Source organism: Phyllobates terribilis, unplaced genomic scaffold (assembly GCF_046119375.1).
Source record: "Phyllobates terribilis strain yellow unplaced genomic scaffold, ASM4611937v1 Scaffold_8__6_contigs__length_399053987, whole genome shotgun sequence".
Lineage (NCBI taxonomy): Eukaryota > Metazoa > Chordata > Amphibia > Anura > Dendrobatidae > Phyllobates > Phyllobates terribilis.
In genome coordinates, this window is record NW_027362768.1 from 176,618,723 (window position 1) to 176,641,146 (window position 22,424).

Consider the following 22,424-nt stretch of genomic DNA (forward strand, 5'->3'; position numbering starts at 1 on the left):
TGTCACTGGGTTTCATAGTGGTCATCTGTGTGCAGGCAGTGTTATCATAGTGACACTGGGTTTCATAGTAATCATCTGTGTGTAGGCAGTGTCATCATAGTGTCACTGGGTTTCATAGTGGTCATCTGTGTGCAGGCAGTGTTATCATAGTGACACTGGGTTTCATAGTAATCATCTGTGTGTAGGCAGTGTTATCATAGTGTCACTGGGTTTCATAGTGGTCATCTGTGTGCAGGCAGTGTTATCATAGTGACACTGGGTTTCATAGTAATCATCTGTGTGTAGGCAGTGTTATCATAGTGTCACTGGGTTTCATAGTGGTCATCTGTGTGCAGGCAGTGTTATCATAGTGTCACTGGGTTTTATAGTGGTCATCTGTGTGTAGGCAGAGTTATCATAGTGTCACTGGGTTTCATAGTGGTCATCTGTGTGCAGGCAGTGTCATCATAGTGTCACTCGGTTTCATAGTGGTCATCTGTGTGCAGGCAGTGTTATCATAGTGACACTGGGTTTCATAGTAATCATCTGTGTGTAGGCAGTGTTATCATAGTGTCACTCGGTTTCATAGTGGTCATCTGTGTGCAGGCAGTGTTATCATAGTGTCACTGGGTTTCATAGTGGTCATCTGTGTGCAGGCAGTGTTATCATAGTGTCACTGGGTTTTATAGTGGTCATCTGTGTGCAGGCAGTGTTATCATAGTGTCACTGGGTTTCATAGTGGTCATCTGTGTGCAGGCAGTGTCATCATAGTGTCACTCGGTTTCATAGTGGTCATCTGTGTGCAGGCAGTGTTATCATAGTGACACTGGGTTTCATAGTAATCATCTGTGTGTAGGCAGTGTTATCATAGTGTCACTGGGTTTCATAGTGGTCATCTGTGTGCAGGCAGTGTTATCATAGTGACACTGGGTTTCATAGTAATCATCTGTGTGTAGGCAGTGTTATAGTGTCACTGGGTTTCATAGTGGTCATCTGTGTGTAGGCAGTGTTATCATAGTGTCACTGGGTTTCATAGTGGTCATCTGTGCGCAGGCAGTGTTATCATAGTGTCACTGGGTTTCATAGTGGTCATCTGTGCGCAGGCAGTGTCATCATAGTGTCACTCGGTTTCATAGTGGTCATCTGTGTGCAGGCAGTGTTATCATAATGTCACTGGATTTCATAGTGGTCATCTGTGCCCAGGCAGTGTTATCATAGTGTCACTGGGTTTCATGGTGATGATCTGTGCACAGGCAGTGTTATCATAGTGTCACTGGGTTTCCTAGTGGTCATCTGTGTGCAGGCAGTGTCATCATAGTGTCACTCGGTTTCATAGTGGTCATCTGTGTGCAGGCAGTGTTATCATAATGTCACTGGGTTTCATAGTGGTCATCTGTGCCCAGGCAGTGTTATCATAGTGTCACTGGGTTTCATGGTGATGATCTGTGCACAGGCAGTGTTATCATAGTGTCACTGGGTTTCCTAGTGGTCATCTGTGTGCAGGCAGTGTCATCATAGTGTCACTCGGTTTCATAGTGGTCATCTGTGTGCAGGCAGTGTTATCATAATGTCACTGGGTTTCATAGTGGTCATCTGTGTGCAGGCAGTGTTATCATAATGTCACTGGGTTTCATAGTGATCATCTGTGTGCAGGCAGTGTTATCATAGTGTCACTGGGTTTCATAGTGGTCATCTGTGTGTAGGCAGTGTTATCTTAGTGACACTGGGTTTCATAGTGGTCATCTGTGTGCAGGCAGTGTTATCATAGTGTCACTGGGTTTCATAGTGGTCAACTGTGCGCAGGCAGTGTTATCTTAGTGACACTGGGTTTCATAGTGGTCATCTGTGTGCAGACAGTGTTATCTTAGTGACACTGGGTTTCATAGTGGTCATCTGTGTGTAGGCAGTGTTATCATAGTGTCACTGGGTTTCATAGTGGTCATCTGTGTGCAGACAGTGTTATCTTAGTGACACTGGGTTTCATAGTGGTCATCTGTGTGTAGGCAGTGTTATCATAGTGTCACTGGGTTTCATAGTGGTCATCTGTGTGCAGACAGTGTTATCATAGTGTCACTGGGTTTCATAGTGGTCATCTGTGTGCAGACAGTGTTATCATAGTGTCACTGGGTTTCATAGTGGTCATCTGTGTGCAGACAGTGTTATCATAGTGTCACTGGGTTTCATAGTGGTCATCTGTGTGCAGGCAGTGTTATCATAATGTCACTGGGTTTCATAGTGGTCATCTGTGTGCAGACAGTGTTATCATAGTGTCACTGGGTTTCATAGTGGTCATCTGTGTGCAGGCAGTGTTATCATAATGTCACTGGGTTTCATAGTGGTCATCTGTGTGCAGACAGTGTTATCATAGTGTCACTGGGTTTCATAGTGGTCATCTGTGTGCAGACAGTGTTATCATAGTGTCACTGGGTTTCATAGTGGTCATCTGTGTGCAGACAGTGTTATCATAGTGTCACTGGGTTTCATAGTGGTCATCTGTGTGCAGGCAGTGTTATCATAATGTCACTGGGTTTCATAGTGGTCATCTGTGTGCAGACAGTGTTATCATAGTGTCACTGGGTTTCATAGTGATCATCTGTGTGTAGGCAGTGTCATCATAATGTCACTGGGTTTCATAGTGGTCATCTGTGTGCAGACAGTGTTATCATAGTGTCACTGGGTTTCATAGTGGTCATCTGTGTGCAGACAGTGTTATCATAGTGTCACTGGGTTTCATAGTGATCATCTGTGTGTAGGCAGTGTCATCATAATGTCACTGGGTTTCATAGTGGTCATCTGTGTGCAGGCAGTGTTATCATAATGTCACTGGGTTTCATAGTGGTCATCTGTGTGCAGACAGTGTTATCATAGTGTCACTGGGTTTCATAGTGGTCATCTGTGTGCAGGCAGTGTTATCATAGTGAGTGTCACTGGGTTTCATAGTGGTCATCTGTGTGTAGGCAGTGTTATCATAGTGACACTGGGTTTCATAGTGGTCATCTGTGTGTAGGCAGTGTTATCATAGTGTCACTGGGTTTCATAGTGGTCATCTGTGTGCAGACAGTGTTATCTTAGTGACACTGGGTTTCATAGTGGTCATCTGTGTGTAGGCAGTGTTATCATAGTGTCACTGGGTTTCATAGTGGTCATCTGTGTGCAGACAGTGTTATCATAATGTCACTGGGTTTCATAGTGGTCATCTGTGTGCAGACAGTGTTATCATAGTGACACTGGGTTTCATGGTGGTGGTCTGTGCGCAGGCAGTGTTATCATAGTGTCACTGGGTTTCATAGTGGTCATCTGTGTGCAGGCAGTGTTATCATAGTGAGTGTCACTGGGTTTCATAGTGGTCATCTGTGTGTAGGCAGTGTTATCATAGTGACACTGGGTTTCATAGTGGTCATCTGTGTGCAGGCAGTGTTATCATAGTGAGTGTCACTGGGTTTCATAGTGGTCATCTGTGTGTAGGCAGTGTTATCATAGTGTCACTGGGTTTCATAGTGGTCATCTGTGTGCAGGCAGTGTCATCATAGTGTCACTCGGTTTCATAGTGGTCATCTGTGTGCAGGCAGTGTTATCATAGTGAGTGTCACTGGGTTTCATAGTGGTCATCTGTGTGTAGGCAGTGTCATCATAGTGTCACTCGGTTTCATAGTGGTCATCTGTGTGCAGGCAGTGTTATCATAATGTCACTTGGTTTCATAGTGGTCATCTGTGCGCAGGCAGTGTTATCATAGTGTCACTGGGTTTCATAGTGGTCATTGTGTGTAGGCAGTGTTATCATAGTGTCACTGGGTTTCATAGTGGTCATCTGTGTGCAGGCAGTGTTATCATAGTGTCACTGGGTTTCATAGTGGTCATCTGTGTGTAGGCAGTGTTATCATAATGTCACTGGGTTTCATAGTGGTCATCTGTGCGCAGGCAGTGTTATCATAGTGTCACTGGGTTTCATAGTGGTCATCTGTGCGTAGGCAGTGTTATCATAGTGTCACTCGGTTTCATAGTGGTCATCTGTGCGCAGGCAGTGTTATCATAGTGTCACTTGGTTTCATAGTGGTCATCTGTGTGTAGGCAGTGTTATCATAGTGACACTGGGTTTCATAGTGGTCATCTGTGTGCAGGCAGTGTCATCATAGTGTCACTCGGTTTCATAGTGGTCATCTGTGTGCAGGCAGTGTTATCATAGTGAGTGTCACTGGGTTTCATAGTGGTCATCTGTGTGTAGGCAGTGTTATCATAGTGTCACTGGGTTTCATAGTGGTCATCTGTGTGCAGGCAGTGTCATCATAGTGTCACTCGGTTTCATAGTGGTCATCTGTGTGCAGGCAGTGTTATCATAGTGAGTGTCACTGGGTTTCATAGTGGTCATCTGTGTGTAGGCAGTGTCATCATAGTGTCACTCGGTTTCATAGTGGTCATCTGTGTGCAGGCAGTGTTATCATAATGTCACTTGGTTTCATAGTGGTCATCTGTGCGCAGGCAGTGTTATCATAGTGTCACTGGGTTTCATAGTGGTCATTGTGTGTAGGCAGTGTTATCATAGTGTCACTGGGTTTCATAGTGGTCATCTGTGTGCAGGCAGTGTTATCATAGTGTCACTGGGTTTCATAGTGGTCATCTGTGTGTAGGCAGTGTTATCATAATGTCACTGGGTTTCATAGTGGTCATCTGTGCGCAGGCAGTGTTATCATAGTGTCACTGGGTTTCATAGTGGTCATCTGTGCGTAGGCAGTGTTATCATAGTGTCACTCGGTTTCATAGTGGTCATCTGTGTGCAGGCAGTGTTATCATAGTGACACTGGGTTTCATGGTGGTGGTCTGTGCGCAGGCAGTGTTATCATAGTGTCACTGGGTTTCATAGTGGTCATCTGTGTGCAGGCAGTGTTATCATAGTGAGTGTCACTGGGTTTCATAGTGGTCATCTGTGTGTAGGCAGTGTTATCATAGTGACACTGGGTTTCATAGTGGTCATCTGTGTGCAGACAGTGTTATCTTAGTGACACTGGGTTTCATAGTGGTCATCTGTGTGTAGGCAGTGTTATCATAGTGACACTGGGTTTCATAGTGGTCATCTGTGTGCAGACAGTGTTATCATAGTGTCACTGGGTTTCATAGTGGTCATCTGTGTGCAGACAGTGTTATCATAATGTCACTGGGTTTCATAGTGGTCATCTGTGCGCAGACAGTGTTATCATAGTGACACTGGGTTTCATGGTGGTGGTCTGTGCGCAGGCAGTGTTATCATAGTGTCACTGGGTTTCATAGTGGTCATCTGTGTGCAGGCAGTGTTATCATAGTGAGTGTCACTGGGTTTCATAGTGGTCATCTGTGTGTAGGCAGTGTTATCATAGTGACACTGGGTTTCATAGTGGTCATCTGTGTGCAGGCAGTGTTATCATAGTGAGTGTCACTGGGTTTCATAGTGGTCATCTGTGTGTAGGCAGTGTTATCATAGTGTCACTGGGTTTCATAGTGGTCATCTGTGTGCAGACAGTGTTATCATAGTGACACTGGGTTTCATAGTGGTCATCTGTGTGCAGGCAGTGTCATCATAGTGTCACTCGGTTTCATAGTGGTCATCTGTGTGCAGGCAGTGTTATCATAGTGAGTGTCACTGGGTTTCATAGTGGTCATCTGTGTGTAGGCAGTGTCATCATAGTGTCACTCGGTTTCATAGTGGTCATCTGTGTGCAGGCAGTGTTATCATAATGTCACTTGGTTTCATAGTGGTCATCTGTGCGCAGGCAGTGTTATCATAGTGTCACTGGGTTTCATAGTGGTCATTGTGTGTAGGCAGTGTTATCATAGTGTCACTGGGTTTCATAGTGGTCATCTGTGTGCAGGCAGTGTTATCATAGTGTCACTGGGTTTCATAGTGGTCATCTGTGTGTAGGCAGTGTTATCATAATGTCACTGGGTTTCATAGTGGTCATCTGTGCGCAGGCAGTGTTATCATAGTGTCACTGGGTTTCATAGTGGTCATCTGTGTGCAGGCAGTGTTATCATAGTGTCACTGGGTTTCATAGTGGTCATCTGTGTGTAGGCAGTGTTATCATAATGTCACTGGGTTTCATAGTGGTCATCTGTGTGTAGGCAGTGTTATCATAGTGTCACTGGGTTTCATAGTGGTCATCTGTGCGTAGGCAGTGTTATCATAGTGTCACTCGGTTTCATAGTGGTCATCTGTGTGCAGGCAGTGTTATCATAATGTCACTGGGTTTCATAGTGGTCATCTGTGCGCAGGCAGTGTTATCATAGTGTCACTGGGTTTCATAGTGGTCATCTGTGCGTAGGCAGTGTTATCATAGTGTCACTCGGTTTCATAGTGGTCATCTGTGCGCAGGCAGTGTTATCATAGTGTCACTTGGTTTCATAGTGGTCATCTGTGCGCAGGCAGTGTTATCATAGTGTCACTCGGTTTCATAGTGGTCATCTGTGTGCAGGCAGTGTTATCATAATGTCACTGGGTTTCATAGTGGTCATCTGTGTGTAGGCAGTGTCATCATAGTGTCACTGGGTTTCATAGTGGTCATCTGTGTGCAGGCAGTGTTATCATAGTGTCACTGGGTTTCATAGTGGTCATCTGTGCGCAGGCAGTGTTATCATAATGTCACTGGGTTTCATAGTGGTCATCTGTGCGCAGGCAGTGTTATCATAATGTCACTCGGTTTCATAGTGGTCATCTGTGTGCAGGCAGTGTTATCATAGTGTCACTGGGTTTCATAGTGGTCATCTGTGCGCAGGCAGTGTTATCATAGTGACACTGGGTTTCATAGCGGTCATCTGTGTGCAGGCAGTGTTATCATAGTGTCACTGGGTTTCATAGCGGTCATCTGTGTGCAGGCAGTGTTATCATAGTGTCACTGGGTTTCATAGTGGTCATCTGTGTGTAGGCAGTGTTATCATAGTGACACTGGGTTTCATAGTGGTCATCTGTGTGCAGGCAGTGTTATCATAGTGACACTGGGTTTCATAGCGGTCATCTGTGTGCAGGCAGTGTTATCATAGTGACATTGGGTTTCATAGTGATCATCTGTGTGCAGGCAGTGTTATCATAGTGACACTGGGTTTCATAGCGGTCATCTGTGTGCAGGCAGTGTTATCATAGTGACATTGGGTTTCATAGTGATTATCTGTGTGCAGGCAGTGTTATCATAGCGTCACTGGGTTTCATAGCGCTCATCTGTGTGCAGGCAGTGTTATCATAGTGTCACTGGGTTTCATAGTGGTCATCTGTGTGTAGGCAGTGTTATCATAGTGTCACTGGGTTTCATAGTGGTCATCTGTGCGCAGGCAGTGTTATCATAGTGTCACTGGGTTTCATAGTGGTCATCTGTGCGCAGGCAGTGTTATCATAGTGACACTGGGTTTCATAGTGATCATCTGTGTGTAGGCAGTGTCATCATAATGTCACTGGGTTTCATAGTGGTCATCTGTGTGTAGGCAGTGTCATCATAATGTCACTGGGTTTCATAGTGGTCATCTGTGTGTAGGCAGTGTCATCATAGTGTCACTGGGTTTCATAGTGGTCATCTGTGCGCAGGCAGTGTCATCATAATGTCACTGGGTTTCATAGTGGTCATCTGTGTGTAGGCAGTGTTATCATAGTGTCACTGGGTTTCATAGTGGTCATCTGTGCGCAGGCAGTGTCATCATAATGTCACTGGGTTTCATAGTGGTCATCTGTGTGTAGGCAGTGTCATCATAGTGTCACTGGGTTTCATAGTGGTCATCTGTGTGTAGGCAGTGTCATCATAATGTCACTGGGTTTCATAGTGGTCATCTGTGTGTAGGCAGTGTTATCATAGTGTCACTGGGTTTCATAGTGGTCATCTGTGCGCAGGCAGTGTTATCATAGTGTCACTGGGTTTCATAGTGGTCATCTGTGCGCAGGCAGTGTTATCATAGTGTCACTGGGTTTCATAGTGGTCATCTGTGCGCAGGCAGTGTTATCATAGTGTCACTGGGTTTCATAGTGGTCATCTGTGCGCAGGCAGTGTTATCATAGTGTCACTGGGTTTCATAGTGGTCATCTGTGTGTAGGCAGTGTTATCATAATGTCACTGGGTTTCATAGTGGTCATCTGTGCGCAGGCAGTGTTATCATAGTGTCACTGGGTTTCATAGTGGTCATCTGTGCGCAGGCAGTGTCATCATAGTGTCACTGGGTTTCATAGTGGTCATCTGTGTGCAGGCAGTGTCATCATAATGTCACTGGGTTTCATAGTGGTCATCTGTGTGTAGGCAGTGTCATCATAATGTCACTGGGTTTCATAGTGATCATCTGTGTGTAGGCAGTGTCATCATAATGTCACTGGGTTTCATAGTGGTCATCTGTGTGCAGGCAGTGTTATCATAGTGTCACTGGGTTTCATAGTGGTCATCTGTGCGCAGGCAGTGTCATCATAGTGTCACTGGGTTTCATAGTGATCATCTGTGTGTAGGCAGTGTCATCATAATGTCACTGGGTTTCATAGTGGTCATCTGTGCGCAGGCAGTGTTATCATAGTGTCACTGGGTTTCATAGTGGTCATCTGTGCGCAGGCAGTGTTATCATAGTGTCACTGGGTTTCATAGTGGTCATCTGTGTGCAGGCAGTGTCATCATAATGTCACTGGGTTTCATAGTGGTCATCTGTGTGTAGGCAGTGTTATCATAGTGTCACTGGGTTTCATAGTGGTCATCTGTGCACAGGCAGTGTTATCATAGTGACACTGGGTTTCATAGTGGTCATCTGTGCCCAGGCAGTGTTATCATAGTGTCACTGGGTTTCATAGTGGTCATCTGTGCGCAGGCAGTGTTATCATAGTGTCACTGGGTTTCATAGTGGTCATCTGTGTGCAGGCAGTGTCATCATAATGTCACTGGGTTTCATAGTGATCATCTGTGTGTAGGCAGTGTCATCATAATGTCACTGGGTTTCATAGTGGTCATCTGTGCGCAGGCAGTGTCATCATAGTGTCACTGGGTTTCATAGTGATCATCTGTGTGTAGGCAGTGTCATCATAATGTCACTGGGTTTCATAGTGGTCATCTGTGCGCAGGCAGTGTCATCATAGTGTCACTGGGTTTCATAGTGGTCATCTGTGTGTAGGCAGTGTCATCATAGTGTCACTGGGTTTCATAGTGGTCATCTGTGTGCAGGCAGTGTTATCATAGTGTCACTGGGTTTCATAGTGGTCATCTGTGTGCAGGCAGTGTTATCATAATGTCACTGGGTTTCATAGTGGTCATCTGTGCGCAGGCAGTGTTATCATAATGTCACTCGGTTTCATAGTGGTCATCTGTGCGCAGGCAGTGTTATCATAGTGTCACTGGGTTTCATAGTGGTCATCTGTGCCCAGGCAGTGTTATCATAGTGTCACTGGGTTTCATAGTGGTCATCTGTGCGCAGGCAGTGTCATCATAATGTCACTGGGTTTCATAGTGATCATCTGTGTGTAGGCAGTGTCATCATAATGTCACTGGGTTTCATAGTGGTCATTTGTGTGCAGGCAGTGTTATCATAGTGTCACTGGGTTTCATAGTGGTCATCTGTGTGTAGGCAGTGTCATCATAATGTCACTGGGTTTCATAGTGGTCATCTGTGCGCAGGCAGTGTCATCATAGTGTCACTGGGTTTCATAGTGGTCATCTGTGTGTAGGCAGTGTCATCATAGTGTCACTGGGTTTCATAGTGGTCATCTGTGTGCAGGCAGTGTTATCATAGTGTCACTGGGTTTCATAGTGGTCATCTGTGTGCAGGCAGTGTTATCATAATGTCACTGGGTTTCATAGTGGTCATCTGTGCGCAGGCAGTGTTATCATAATGTCACTCGGTTTCATAGTGGTCATCTGTGCGCAGGCAGTGTTATCATAGTGTCACTGGGTTTCATAGTGGTCATCTGTGCCCAGGCAGTGTTATCATAGTGTCACTGGGTTTCATAGTGGTCATCTGTGCGCAGGCAGTGTCATCATAATGTCACTGGGTTTCATAGTGATCATCTGTGTGTAGGCAGTGTCATCATAATGTCACTGGGTTTCATAGTGGTCATTTGTGTGCAGGCAGTGTTATCATAGTGTCACTGGGTTTCATAGTGGTCATCTGTGTGCAGACAGTGTTATTATAGTGACACTGGGTTTCATAGTGGTCATCTGTGCGCAGGCAGTGTTATCATAGTGTCACTGGGTTTCATAGTGGTCATCTGTGCGCAGGCAGTGTTATCATAATGTCACTGGGTTTCATAGTGGTCATCTGTGCGCAGGCAGTGTTATCATAATGTCACTCGGTTTCATGGTGGTCATCTGTGTGCAGGCAGTGTTATCATAGTGTCACTGGGTTTCATAGTGGTCATCTGTGTGCAGGCAGTGTTATCATAGTGTCACTGGGTTTCATAGTGGTCATCTGTGTGTAGGCAGTGTTATCATAGTGACACTGGGTTTCATAGTGGTCATCTGTGTGCAGGCAGTGTTATCATAGTGTCACTGGGTTTCATAGTGGTCATCTGTGTGCAGGCAGTGTTATCATAGTGTCACTGGGTTTCATAGTGGTCATCTGTGTGTAGGCAGTGTTATCATAGTGACACTGGGTTTCATAGCGGTCATCTGTGTGCAGGCAGTGTTATCATAGTGACATTGGGTTTCATAGTTATCTGTGTGCAGGCAGTGTTATCATAGTGACACTGGGTTTCATAGCGGTCATCTGTGTGCAGGCAGTGTTATCATAGTGACATTGGGTTTGATAGTGATCATCTGTGTGCAGGCAGTGTTATCATAGCGTCACTGGGTTTCATAGCGCTCATCTGTGTGTAGGCAGAGTTATCATAGTGTCACTGGGTTTCATAGTGGTCATCTGTGTGCAGGCAGTGTTATCATAGTGTCACTGGGTTTCATAGTGGTCATCTGTGCGCAGGCAGTGTTATCATAGTGTCACTGGGTTTCATAGTGGTCATCTGTGTGCAGGCAGTGTTATCATAGCGTCACTGGGTTTCATAGCGCTCATCTGTGTGCAGGCAGTGTTATCATAGTGTCACTGGGTTTCATAGTGGTCATCTGTGTGCAGGCAGTGTTATCATAGTGTCACTGGGTTTCATAGTGGTCATGTGTGTGCAGGCAGTGTTATCATAGTGTCACTGGGTTTCATAGTGGTCATCTGTGCGCAGGCAGTGTTATCATAGTGTCACTGGGTTTCATAGTGGTCATCTGTGTGTAGGCAGTGTTATCATAATGTCACTGGGTTTCATAGTGGTCATCTGTGTGCAGGCAGTGTCATCATAGTGTCACTGGGTTTCATAGTGGTCATCTGTGTGCAGGCAGTGTCATCATAGTGTCACTGGGTTTCATAGTGGTCATCTGTGTGCAGGCAGTGTTATCATAGCGTCACTGGGTTTCATAGCGGTCATCTGTGCGCAGGCAGTGTTATCATAGTGACACTGGGTTTCATAGTGGTCATCTGTGCCCAGGCAGTGTTATCATAGTGTCACTGGGTTTCATAGTGGTCATCTGTGCGCAGGCAGTGTTATCATAATGTCACTGGGTTTCATAGTGGTCATCTGTGTGTAGGCAGTGTTATCATAGTGTCACTGGGTTTCATAGTGGTCATCTGTGCCCAGGCAGTGTCATGATAGTGTCACTGGGTTTCATAGTGATCATCTGTGTGTAGGCAGTGTTATCATAGTGTCACTGGGTTTCATAGTGGTCATCTGTGCGCAGGCAGTGTTATCATAGTGACACTGGGTTTCATAGTGGTCATCTGTGCCCAGGCAGTGTTATCATAGTGTCACTGGGTTTCATAGTGGTCATCTGTGCCCAGGCAGTGTCATGATAGTGTCACTGGGTTTCATAGTGATCATCTGTGTGTAGGCAGTGTTATCATAGTGTCACTGGGTTTCATAGTGGTCATCTGTGTGTAGGCAGTGTTATCATAATGTCACTGGGTTTCATAGTGGTCATCTGTGTGTAGGCAGTGTCATCATAGTGTCACTGGGTTTCATAGTGGTCATCTGTGTGTAGGCAGTGTTATCATAGTGTCACTGGGTTTCATAGTGGTCATCTGTGTGCAGGCAGTGTTATCATAGTGTCACTGGGTTTCATAGTGGTCATCTGTGTGTAGGCAGTGTCATCATAGTGTCACTGGGTTTCATAGTGGTCATCTGTGTGTAGGCAGTGTTATCATAGTGTCACTGGGTTTCATAGTGGTCATCTGTGTGCAGGCAGTGTTATCATAATGTCACTGGGTTTCATAGTGGTCATCTGTGTGTAGGCAGTGTTATCATAGTGTCACTGGGTTTCATAGTGGTCATCTGTGCGCAGGCAGTGTCATCATAATGTCACTGGGTTTCATAGTGGTCATCTGTGTGTAGGCAGTGTCATCATAGTGTCACTGGGTTTCATAGTGGTCATCTGTGTGTAGGCAGTGTCATCATAGTGTCACTGGGTTTCATAGTGGTCATCTGTGTGTAGGCAGTGTCATCATAGTGTCACTGGGTTTCATAGTGGTCATCTGTGTGTAGGCAGTGTTATCATAGTGACACTGGGTTTCATAGTGGTCATCTGTGTGCAGGCAGTGTCATCATAGTGTCACTGGGTTTCATAGTGGTCATCTGTGCGCAGGCAGTGTCATCATAATGTCACTGGGTTTCATAGTGGTCATCTGTGTGTAGGCAGTGTTATCATAGTGTCACTGGGTTTCATAGTGGTCATCTGTGTGCAAGCAGTGTTATCATAGTGTCACTGGGTTTCATAGTGGTCATCTGTGTGTAGGCAGTGTTATCATAATGTCACTGGGTTTCATAGTGGTCATCTGTGTGTAGGCAGTGTTATCATAGTGTCACTGGGTTTCATAGTGGTCATCTGTGTGCAAGCAGTGTTATCATAGTGTCACTGGGTTTCATAGTGGTCAACTGTGCGCAGGCAGTGTTATCATAGTGTCACTGGGTTTCATAGTGGTCATCTGTGCGCAGGCAGTGTTATCATAATGTCACTGGGTTTCATAGTGGTCATCTGTGCGCAGGCAGTGTTATCATAGTGTCACTGGGTTTCATAGTGGTCATCTGTGTGCAGGCAGTGTCATCATAGTGTCACTGGGTTTCATAGTGATCATCTGTGTGCAGGCAGTGTTATCATAATGTCACTGGGTTTCATAGTGGTCATCTGTGCGCAGGCAGTGTTATCATAGTGTCACTGGGTTTCATAGTGGTCATCTGTGTGTAGGCAGTGTTATCATAGTGTCACTGGGTTTCATAGTGATCATCTGTGTGTAGGCAGTGTTATCATAATGTCACTGGGTTTCATAGTGGTCATCTGTGTGCAGGCAGTGTCATCATAGTGTCACTGGGTTTCATAGTGATCATCTGTGTGCAGGCAGTGTTATCATAATGTCACTGGGTTTCATAGTGATCATCTGTGTGTAGGCAGTGTTATCATAGTGACACTGGGTTTCATAGTGATCACCTGTGTGTAGGCAGTGTTATCATAGTGTCACTGGGTTTCATAGTGATCATCTGTGTGCAGGCAGTGTTATCATAATGTCACTGGGTTTCATAGTGGTCATCTGTGTGCAGGCAGTGTCATCATAGTGTCACTGGGTTTCATAGTGATCATCTGTGTGTAGGCAGTGTTATCATAGTATCACTGGGTTTCATAGTGATCATCTGTGTGTAGGCAGTGTTATCATAGTGTCACTGGGTTTCATAGTGGTCATCTGTGTGCAGGCAGTGTTATCATAATGTCACTGGGTTTCATAGTGGTCATCTGTGCGCAGGCAGTGTTATCATAGTGTCACTGGGTTTCATAGTGATCATCTGTCTGCAGGCAGTGTTATCATAGTGTCACTGGGTTTCATAGTGGTCATCTGTGTGTAGGCAGTGTTATCATAGTGTCACTGGGTTTCATAGTGGTCATCTGTGTGCAGGCAGTGTTATCATAGTGTCACTGGGTTTCATAGTGGTCATCTGTGTGTAGGCAGTGTTATCATAGTGTCACTGGGTTTCATAGTGGTCATCTGTGCGCAGGCAGTGTCATCATAATGTCACTGGGTTTCATAGTGGTCATCTGTGTGTAGGCAGTGTTATCATAGTGTCACTGGGTTTCATAGTGGTCATCTGTGTGCAGGCAGTGTCATCATAATGTCACTGGGTTTCATAGTGGTCATCTGTGTGTAGGCAGTGTTATCATAGTGTCACTGGGTTTCATAGTGGTCATCTGTGCGCAGGCAGTGTCATCATAATGTCACTGGGTTTCATAGTAATCATCTGTGTGCAGGCAGTGTTATCATAGTGTCACTGGGTTTCATAGTGGTCATCTGTGTGCAGACAGTGTTATCATAGTGTCACTGGGTTTCATAGTGGTCATCTGTGCGCAGGCAGTGTCATCATAATGTCACTGGGTTTCATAGTAATCATCTGTGTGCAGGCAGTGTTATCATAGTGTCACTGGGTTTCATAGTGGTCATCTGTGTGTAGGCAGTGTTATCATAGTGTCACTGGGTTTCATAGTGGTCATCTGTGTGCAGGCAGTGTTATCATAATGTCACTGGGTTTCATAGTGGTCATCTGTGTGTAGGCAGTGTTATCATAGTGTCACTGGGTTTCATAGTGGTCATCTGTGCGCAGGCAGTGTTATCATAATGTCACTGGGTTTCATAGTGGTCTTCTGTGCGCAGGCAGTGTTATCATAGTGACACTGGGTTTCATAGTGGTCATCTGTGTGCAGGCAGTGTTATCATAGTGACACTGGGTTTCATAGCGGTCATCTGTGTGCAGGCAGTGTTATCATAGTGTCACTGGGTTTCATAGCGGTCATCTGTGTGCAGGCAGTGTTATCATAGTGACATTGGGTTTCATAGTGATCATCTGTGTGCAGGCAGTGTTATCATAGTGTCACTGGGTTTCATAGTGGTCATCTGTGTGTAGGCAGTGTTATCATAGTGACACTGGGTTTCATAGTGGTCATCTGTGTGTAGGCAGTGTTATCATAATGTCACTGGGTTTCATAGTGGTCATCTGTGTGCAGGCAGTGTTATCATAGTGACACTGGGTTTCATAGTGGTCATCTGTGTGTAGGCAGTGTTATCATAATGTCACTGGGTTTCATAGTGGTCATCTGTGTGCAGGCAGTGTTATCATAGTGACACTGGGTTTCATAGCGGTCATCTGTGTGCAGGCAGTGTTATCATAGTGACATTGGATTTCATAGTGATCATCTGTCTGCAGGCAGTGTTATCATAGTGTCACTGGGTTTCATAGTGGTCATCTGTGTGCAGGCAGTGTTATCATAGTGACACTGGGTTTCATAGTGGTCATCTGTGTGTAGGCAGTGTTATCATAATGTCACTGGGTTTCATAGTGGTCATCTGTGTGCAGGCAGTGTTATCATAGTGTCACTGGGTTTCATAGTGGTCATCTGTGTGCAGGCAGTGTTATCATAGTAACATTGAGATTTTTACTAACCATCTGGATATTTAGTAATTCTGACTGGCTGTTAGTAGACTGGATGACTCTTCCAGAATACAGGAGGATGGAGTGTTGTCACAGGAGCTCAGCCTGGGTAGGAATAGGATTTTACTTTTGTATTTTTAGAGCAGAAAATATAGAAAAATGATGTTCTCATATGAAGCTTAAAATGGCAGCAATGGGGGCCCAGCCCGCAGGCCCCTGGCTACCATGACAAGCCATCGCGGGGGCCGAAAAAGGGGCAATGTATACACACATCAATAATTGCGTGAATTGAACACCTGTGTCAGTGATTGACAGCAGCTTTTAAATGGTTAAACAGCCGCAATCCGAGCGAGCACTAGTTGCTTCTGTTACTGGCAGATAAGAGTTGAGTTCGGATCAGGAAACCTGTGGTCTGTCCTGGTGTCGTGGTCCGTACTCGGAACTTAGTATGCGGACTTTTGTATCTGGCCTTAGGATGTTGTAGATTTGTAAAAGACGTGGTCAGGTGACCACTCCCCTTTAATTCTTCTCTGCCTCTTCTGACTTCCCCTTTAATAGATAATAAATAGGAATTCTTCTTTCTTCTGTTCCGCTGGATCCAAAGCTAACAGGAATTTCAGGAGCTGCGTGATTTCTAATATTTTCATTCCACCCATGGTTTCCACAGATCTTTCCAGCTTCATATCATGTTGTTCGCCCTGTGGTTTCACTTGTTGGGTGAAATAATGGAAAGGACTCGCAGAACTACTGAGGTTCAGATCAAAACGCATTCCAGATCTTGTTTGTAACCATGAAACACATATAATCTGCACAAGAGATGTATGCAGAATTACACAGAGAGGTTTTTTTTTTGTATATTTTGGAAGCAATGAAGTAATGAATATTGCTTGCGGTAGTAGACATGGTCGTTACATTTACTGTATGTTGCTAATGTCTTATTTTTTTAATTAGAAGTGCATTGCACATTCGTTCCATGCCCCGATCTGCCTTGTTGTGGTAAGACCCAGTAACAGACCCGCTTTATTCTGCTTTTTCCTAGAGGCCGGAGTGTTAGCCAAGCAATATATGCAGCAAGGCCTTCCTGTGCCCGACGACCTCATCACTCGTGTCATGCTTTCTGAGCTAGAGAAGAAGACGACGCACAGTTGGCTGCTAGACGGTGAGCTCACACTTCTGCCTCCTCTGTTCTCTTGCTGCTTTAAGATGTGGCTCCTTTTTTCATGGGTCGGATTTATCAATTATTAGAAAATACAAACTTAGACTAGACAGGCCTGAAATACGCCACTAATGGTTCATGCTGTTTGACTAAATTGGCACATATTTAGACTTTGTAGTCTAAGTCCAGCTACAATAAATGTTGATGTTAATATCGGGATTATACAGCCATTCTGACATGAATCCTCACGGTAAGTACACCAGCCTTATCAGGTCTAATAGATCTATTTAAAGAGGTTGTCCACTACTTTATAATTGATAGGTCATCAATGTCTAATCGGTCGGGGTCCGACACCCGGCACCCCTGCCGATCAGCTGATTTCGGAAGCAGCTGCAGGCCGGAAATGTTCAATTGCAGAGCTGCTCCATCTTCTGATAGTGGCCGCGGCTGGGTACTGCACCATCCGCCTCCTATTCTAATCAATAGGCAGATGTGCAGTACCCAGTCACTACCAGAAGACGAAGCAGCTCTGCAATTCAGTATTTGCAGCTGCCGACACCAAGGACAGCTGATCGGCAGGGGTGCTGGGTGTCGGACCCCGACCGATCAGACATTGATGACCTATCCTAAGGATAGGTCATCAATGATAAAGTAATGGACAACGTCTTTAATATTATATGCAATTTGTGTTGTGAAATCTGGTGGCAGATCCAATTTACGTAGTCCATGGATCAGGTGTGCTACACAACCAACCTGGCACAAAGTAACAAGTACCAAGTTATAAAGTCTCATCTGGACGTATGATTAACCTGAAGTCCAAAAGACTGTGTAACCATTATATTTCCAGTGTAGAAGGGATCATCGGGTCCTGCTTGTGTATTTGCATTGCTCTGCAGTCTGGACTTTCATTGCAGTGAAAATAAAAATAGGACTGTAAAAAAATGACTTCTATGATTACTCCAAAAATAAATGAACATTAAACACTTATTAATTGCGTATGTAATCTTTATGGAGGTCATAGCTCCCTTTTTCTGAAACAAAGTTCCATTCCTGTGAAAGCTAAGTTTATTAATAAAATCCCAGCTTCCAGCAGCCGCCACTAGAGGGAGCTCAATGCAGTCTGTATTATTGTAGAGCAGGCTCCCTCTAGTGGTGACTGTGGGCAGACAGATTTTTTCCCTTTAATTTTTTTATGTCTATGCAGAGGTTTTGGAAATCTATAAAGAAAAATAAGGTCTCGACCCATATAAAGATGTATTATGGAATTAATCAGCACTCAATTTTGGCCTGAAATGTGTGGTATTAAGGGGATAAAAGGAAATTCCACCTGAATTTTAAACACATTTTAATTCACCATTGGTGGTAGTTTACCCAGAATTTTTATTTTCTAGGTTTTCCCTACTATAGTGGTTTAGGATCAATCAGTATGTCACATAAAACTCCCAGTAATTTCAGTGAAGCGCTATCGTGCAGGTGTGACCTGTGCTCTACATTCATCATTTTGTATAACCCCATACTCGTTTCAATGGCAGTGGACTTTGGAAGTGTGGCCTGTGCTACAACAGCCCATTTTCAGGATCAGTGGGCGTATCACCGATTGGACCACTATTATTTCATGTCTTACGCCCCCCTGTTTGTATATACATACGCTGGCATAAATCAACCTAATTTGTAGCCAGTTTCTTCTTTGCGATGGTTTTGGTGGTAAATCGCTGGAGCACCTGCTAATCCTCCATTGTGAAATCATCTATATGTGGCTGCGGCTCAGCCTGTGGAATATTCCATCCGATCTGTGTATCTGGTCGGCTCAGATGTGACAGTAACGGAAAGGGATGACTCAACTCTGTAATAACAGAACCTTGTGGCTGTTACATTGTGTTTCCTCCTCTATCGTCACACTTGTCCTTCATTTCGATACAATCTTTCAATATTTACCAGAACCAATGTGATATTGAGGCTTACTAGTGGAATTGATCCACATGGTCGGCTTGTCTACCAGCCGGACCATGAAGAAGAGGGGGTCCCAACAGGGTTACGATTCTAGGGCCCCTCCAACATCCATGTCCATTCATACAAATGTTATCTAACAGTTTTGTAACTCTCAGATTGCAGATGTGATCACCGACATGGTGATTGTTACAGCTCCCACTGGTCGTCCCGCAACGTTCCCAGACATTTCAATATCAGTTCTGCCTCTTAACGAAGAAATGAAATCTGACAATAATAGTTTGCCAGTCAGGAGTCTGAGAAAGCTGGGTGATGACCGTTGTGGAAATGCTCCTTCTATGTGGCGTTTTCTTCACCTTTTTTTGCCCTGAAGTGTTTTTGTTAACAGAAAATGGCTTCTAAAATGTTATTTGTTTAACTTTTTTTCTTAAAATCTTTTTTATAAACATTTTTTACAGCTTTTTTTTTTTTTTTAAATAATTTTTTGGGAGACCTTTTTCACATTTTTTTTTCTTTTTTAAATCCAATAAGCAGTGAATGAAATGCTATAGCTTTTTTTTTAGGCCATAATACCTCAAAAACGCTTACAAAACACTAAAAGAAAGCATTTTTGTGTCATTTTTTAGCCTTCCGATTATTATCATTTATTATTATAGCACCATTTATTCAATGGCGCTTTACATGTTGACTTCTAATGTAAAGTGTGCAGTGTCTTCATAGTGTCGCCTGATGAATGTCAGGTCGCTTCTTTTAAACACTTGATGTTTTTGGAAGCCTCAAAATGATTAAAAACATTGAAAAGACAGAACGTATGAATCATTTTTTAATAGAAATGACCAGGAAGGGACTTTCAGGCCTTTTATGAGCAATTTTTCAGGCATTTTGTCCAGCGGACCCACTCCAAAAATGCCTGAATAAAAACTCTGTGTGAATGTAGCCCAATAAAGCAGATGCATAGCGTTGAGCAGAAAGATTTGCAGAACCCTGGTCCAGCGGCCATATTGGTAATCTGTGACCAGATCTCTGCAAACCTCCTATTACCTGCACATCCCTGACACTTCTGATTAGCAGGCTGCTGCAACATGATGCGTGAAGAAGTAATGGCGGTCTACTAATCAGGAGGAGTTTGTAGGGGTCTGTCCCGGCTGCCACAAACTACCAACATGGTCGTTGGATCAGGGTTCTGCAAATCTTTTTATTCAACTCTACAGAGCCGTCATCTTGAATATATCCAATCCCTGTTTTTCTAAAGGCCCCCAATTCACATTAGAGGAACGTTTTCAAAACCTGCTGACCGTCTAATGTGTATTGGGGCCCCCTGATTCTTCCCTGAAAGGATTGGACATGTTTCAATTTTAATGTCCGATCCTTTGTTGTCCCAGGACATAAGCCACTGACAGAGGAGTCTGTGGACAGTGCAGGTGTCTGGCGGCAGCCTCTGGCTTTTAAGAACACAGGCACGCTCGACTAAACTGAGCATGCATGTGTATTGCATGGGCAGGAGATACAGCTTTTGGCCCCAGTTATCTAAGATGTATGTGCACCTTAAGGAGAAGTTTAAGATTTCTATTTCTTTTGTAGGAAACTACTGACTCAGTACATTTGGGTTAATGTGATTCACTGGAATGAAACTGATTTGGCTTTTTAATGGATTTTTTTTTCTGGCGGAGCTGAGGGCGTCTAGGAGGAGTGCCCCAGATTCTGACAGGGCTCGGGTAAAACACAGCACAGACCGTACATAACCTGTGTGACACATTATCCGCTTTATCACATAAGTAAATCTGCACATAGCATTAATTAACCCTGTAAATACTGTTGTAAGCATAATATTGCGTCACATACTCTAGTCCCATCCAGAGCTGCATTCATAGTCTGAGGATTATACAGAGTGCTCATCTCTTCTTGCAAAAGCGTCCTTCTCCTGTGAGTCAGTGCTTACATTTTAAAGAGGTTCTTCAGCAGCTGAAGTGCACAACAAACAGTACTGTGCCCTTGCTGAACCGCTAAGCATCAAAAATACAGCTGCTGCAGAGCTTCTTTATAAAAAGTATAAGGGCATTTCATATCCGTCAATAGTGAGAAAACCTCACTTTACTCTTTAAGAAGAGGTTCTGCAGCTGCAAGGTATGTATTATAAGCAATAATGTTCCCCTGTACTACATTTATGACCTCTATACGTGTACTTACTTTTTTGTATGGCCAAAGGACAGAGTTGACAGTTTGTCCTGGATTGAAAATTTTCCTAAAACAGCGCCACTCTTGCCCATGTGGCTGTGTCTGGTATTGGAGTCAATCCTTAAATACCGGACACAGTGGAGCAGTGCAGGCGTTAATGAAATCCAATCAGATATTTTTTTTATAAATTTGGACAACCCCTTTAAATGAAAGAGCTCACTAGCCGCCAATTATAAAGGTATAATTTAGCAGGATTGCTTTCATGTAAGCAGAGTAATTACAATGACTCACAAATTGCTATGTGGTAGATTGTTATATCCATAGGAGAATGTGATCCGTGCTGCAGCTGTCTATGAGCAGCGATGAATCGCAGCCCCGAATCCTCATTAGCGCGTCTGCGGGGTACAGGGATGAGGATGTTCCCTTGCAGACAACCTGACACATCATTATTTTGTATGATATTCGCCCATGTAACTCCTTGAGTTGTCAGGTGTCATAACGGAATCCACCCTGATAATGATCACAGCCGCTGCTGCCGACTCTTCCCGTCCTTCTATCTCTCAGCTTTACGTGATGGATTATCCTATTTGCACTCATATCATTATAGGATTAGCATGTTGGGATTCTGGGCACGGCCATTTAGGATATTTCTAGTTATTAGTCGTATTCTGTAATTTATACTGCACTGTGGGTTTGGTATTTGGATCTGAAGGGAGACCTCTACATTTTTGAGGGAGGAGGACATAAAAGAGTTTTCCATAAATTTGTTATTGATGGCCCATTCTTAGGATACTTCATTGGTATTAGATCCGTGGGTGTCCGACACCCTGCACCGATCAGCAGTTAGCAGATCCTGCAGACAAGAGTGTATGGATGCCGACGAGCACAGCTCTGTGCACTGTGTAATAGCCATTCTCTGAAACGGCAGCGCAGATCTCTTTGATGTGAATGGGAGCCGAGCTGCTGAACCTCGGCCACTAAAACTGTGGTTTACCGGCTCTGGTAATAGCTGATCAGTGGGGGTGTCGGGTGTGAAACCCCTTTCCATCTGATATTGATGATCAATCTCAAGGGCTCGTGCAGACAACAGTATTTTCAGTCCAAGAATGATCTAACAAAACATCAGATCGCGCTTGGACCAATGTTATAATATGGAGCCGTGTACACGTCCGATTTTCTTTCCTCAGACCGAGTCTATCCAACTAAAAAAATCACAGCATGCACGCTTTGCATCCTTAAATCAGATCGCACTCGGCCATGCAAGTCTATGGGTCCATAGAAAACCTAAGACTGCACTCGGATGACATCTGAGTGCAGTGTGATTTTCACAGAGAAGATGGAAAAGCATTTTTTTCCCATCTGAGAAAATCAGACCACACTGTGCTGAATTATTATATAATCAGCCCAATTTTCTCAGATAAGATAAAATACAGTTGTGTGACCCTAGCCTTAGGATAGGCCATCAATATCAAAGTCCTGGACAATCCCATTATTACCGTATACAATTTTTCTGTATCAACACTAATATTAAAAAATGCTTCTATCACCAGATACTCCAGAAAAAAAAGACCAAAACAGAATGGCGCCTCCTACAGTTTCTTTTAAGTACTTTCTATTGTGTAGATCTCGGCCCCATTCAATCATATGTCAGTTTTTTTGTCCAGCTAAAATGAAAGGATTGCAGCTGGATCATTTTTTTTTTTTAAATTGAAGCTTATGGAAAACGGATCCGTTATATAGAGATCTGCTAAACCC

General features: G+C 44.2%; 1 protein-coding gene across 1 annotated transcript in view; it reads left to right on the plus strand.

Annotated features, from left to right (window-relative positions):
- Positions 1 to 22,424, plus strand: part of AK4 (adenylate kinase 4) — a 77,350-nt gene that overhangs the window by 36,596 nt on the left and 18,330 nt on the right. Inside the window, exon 3 of the mRNA XM_073643824.1 lies at positions 16,431 to 16,550. Within this exon, the coding sequence (XP_073499925.1) occupies positions 16,431 to 16,550 (120 nt within the window). The remainder of the gene's footprint in view (positions 1 to 16,430; positions 16,551 to 22,424) is intronic.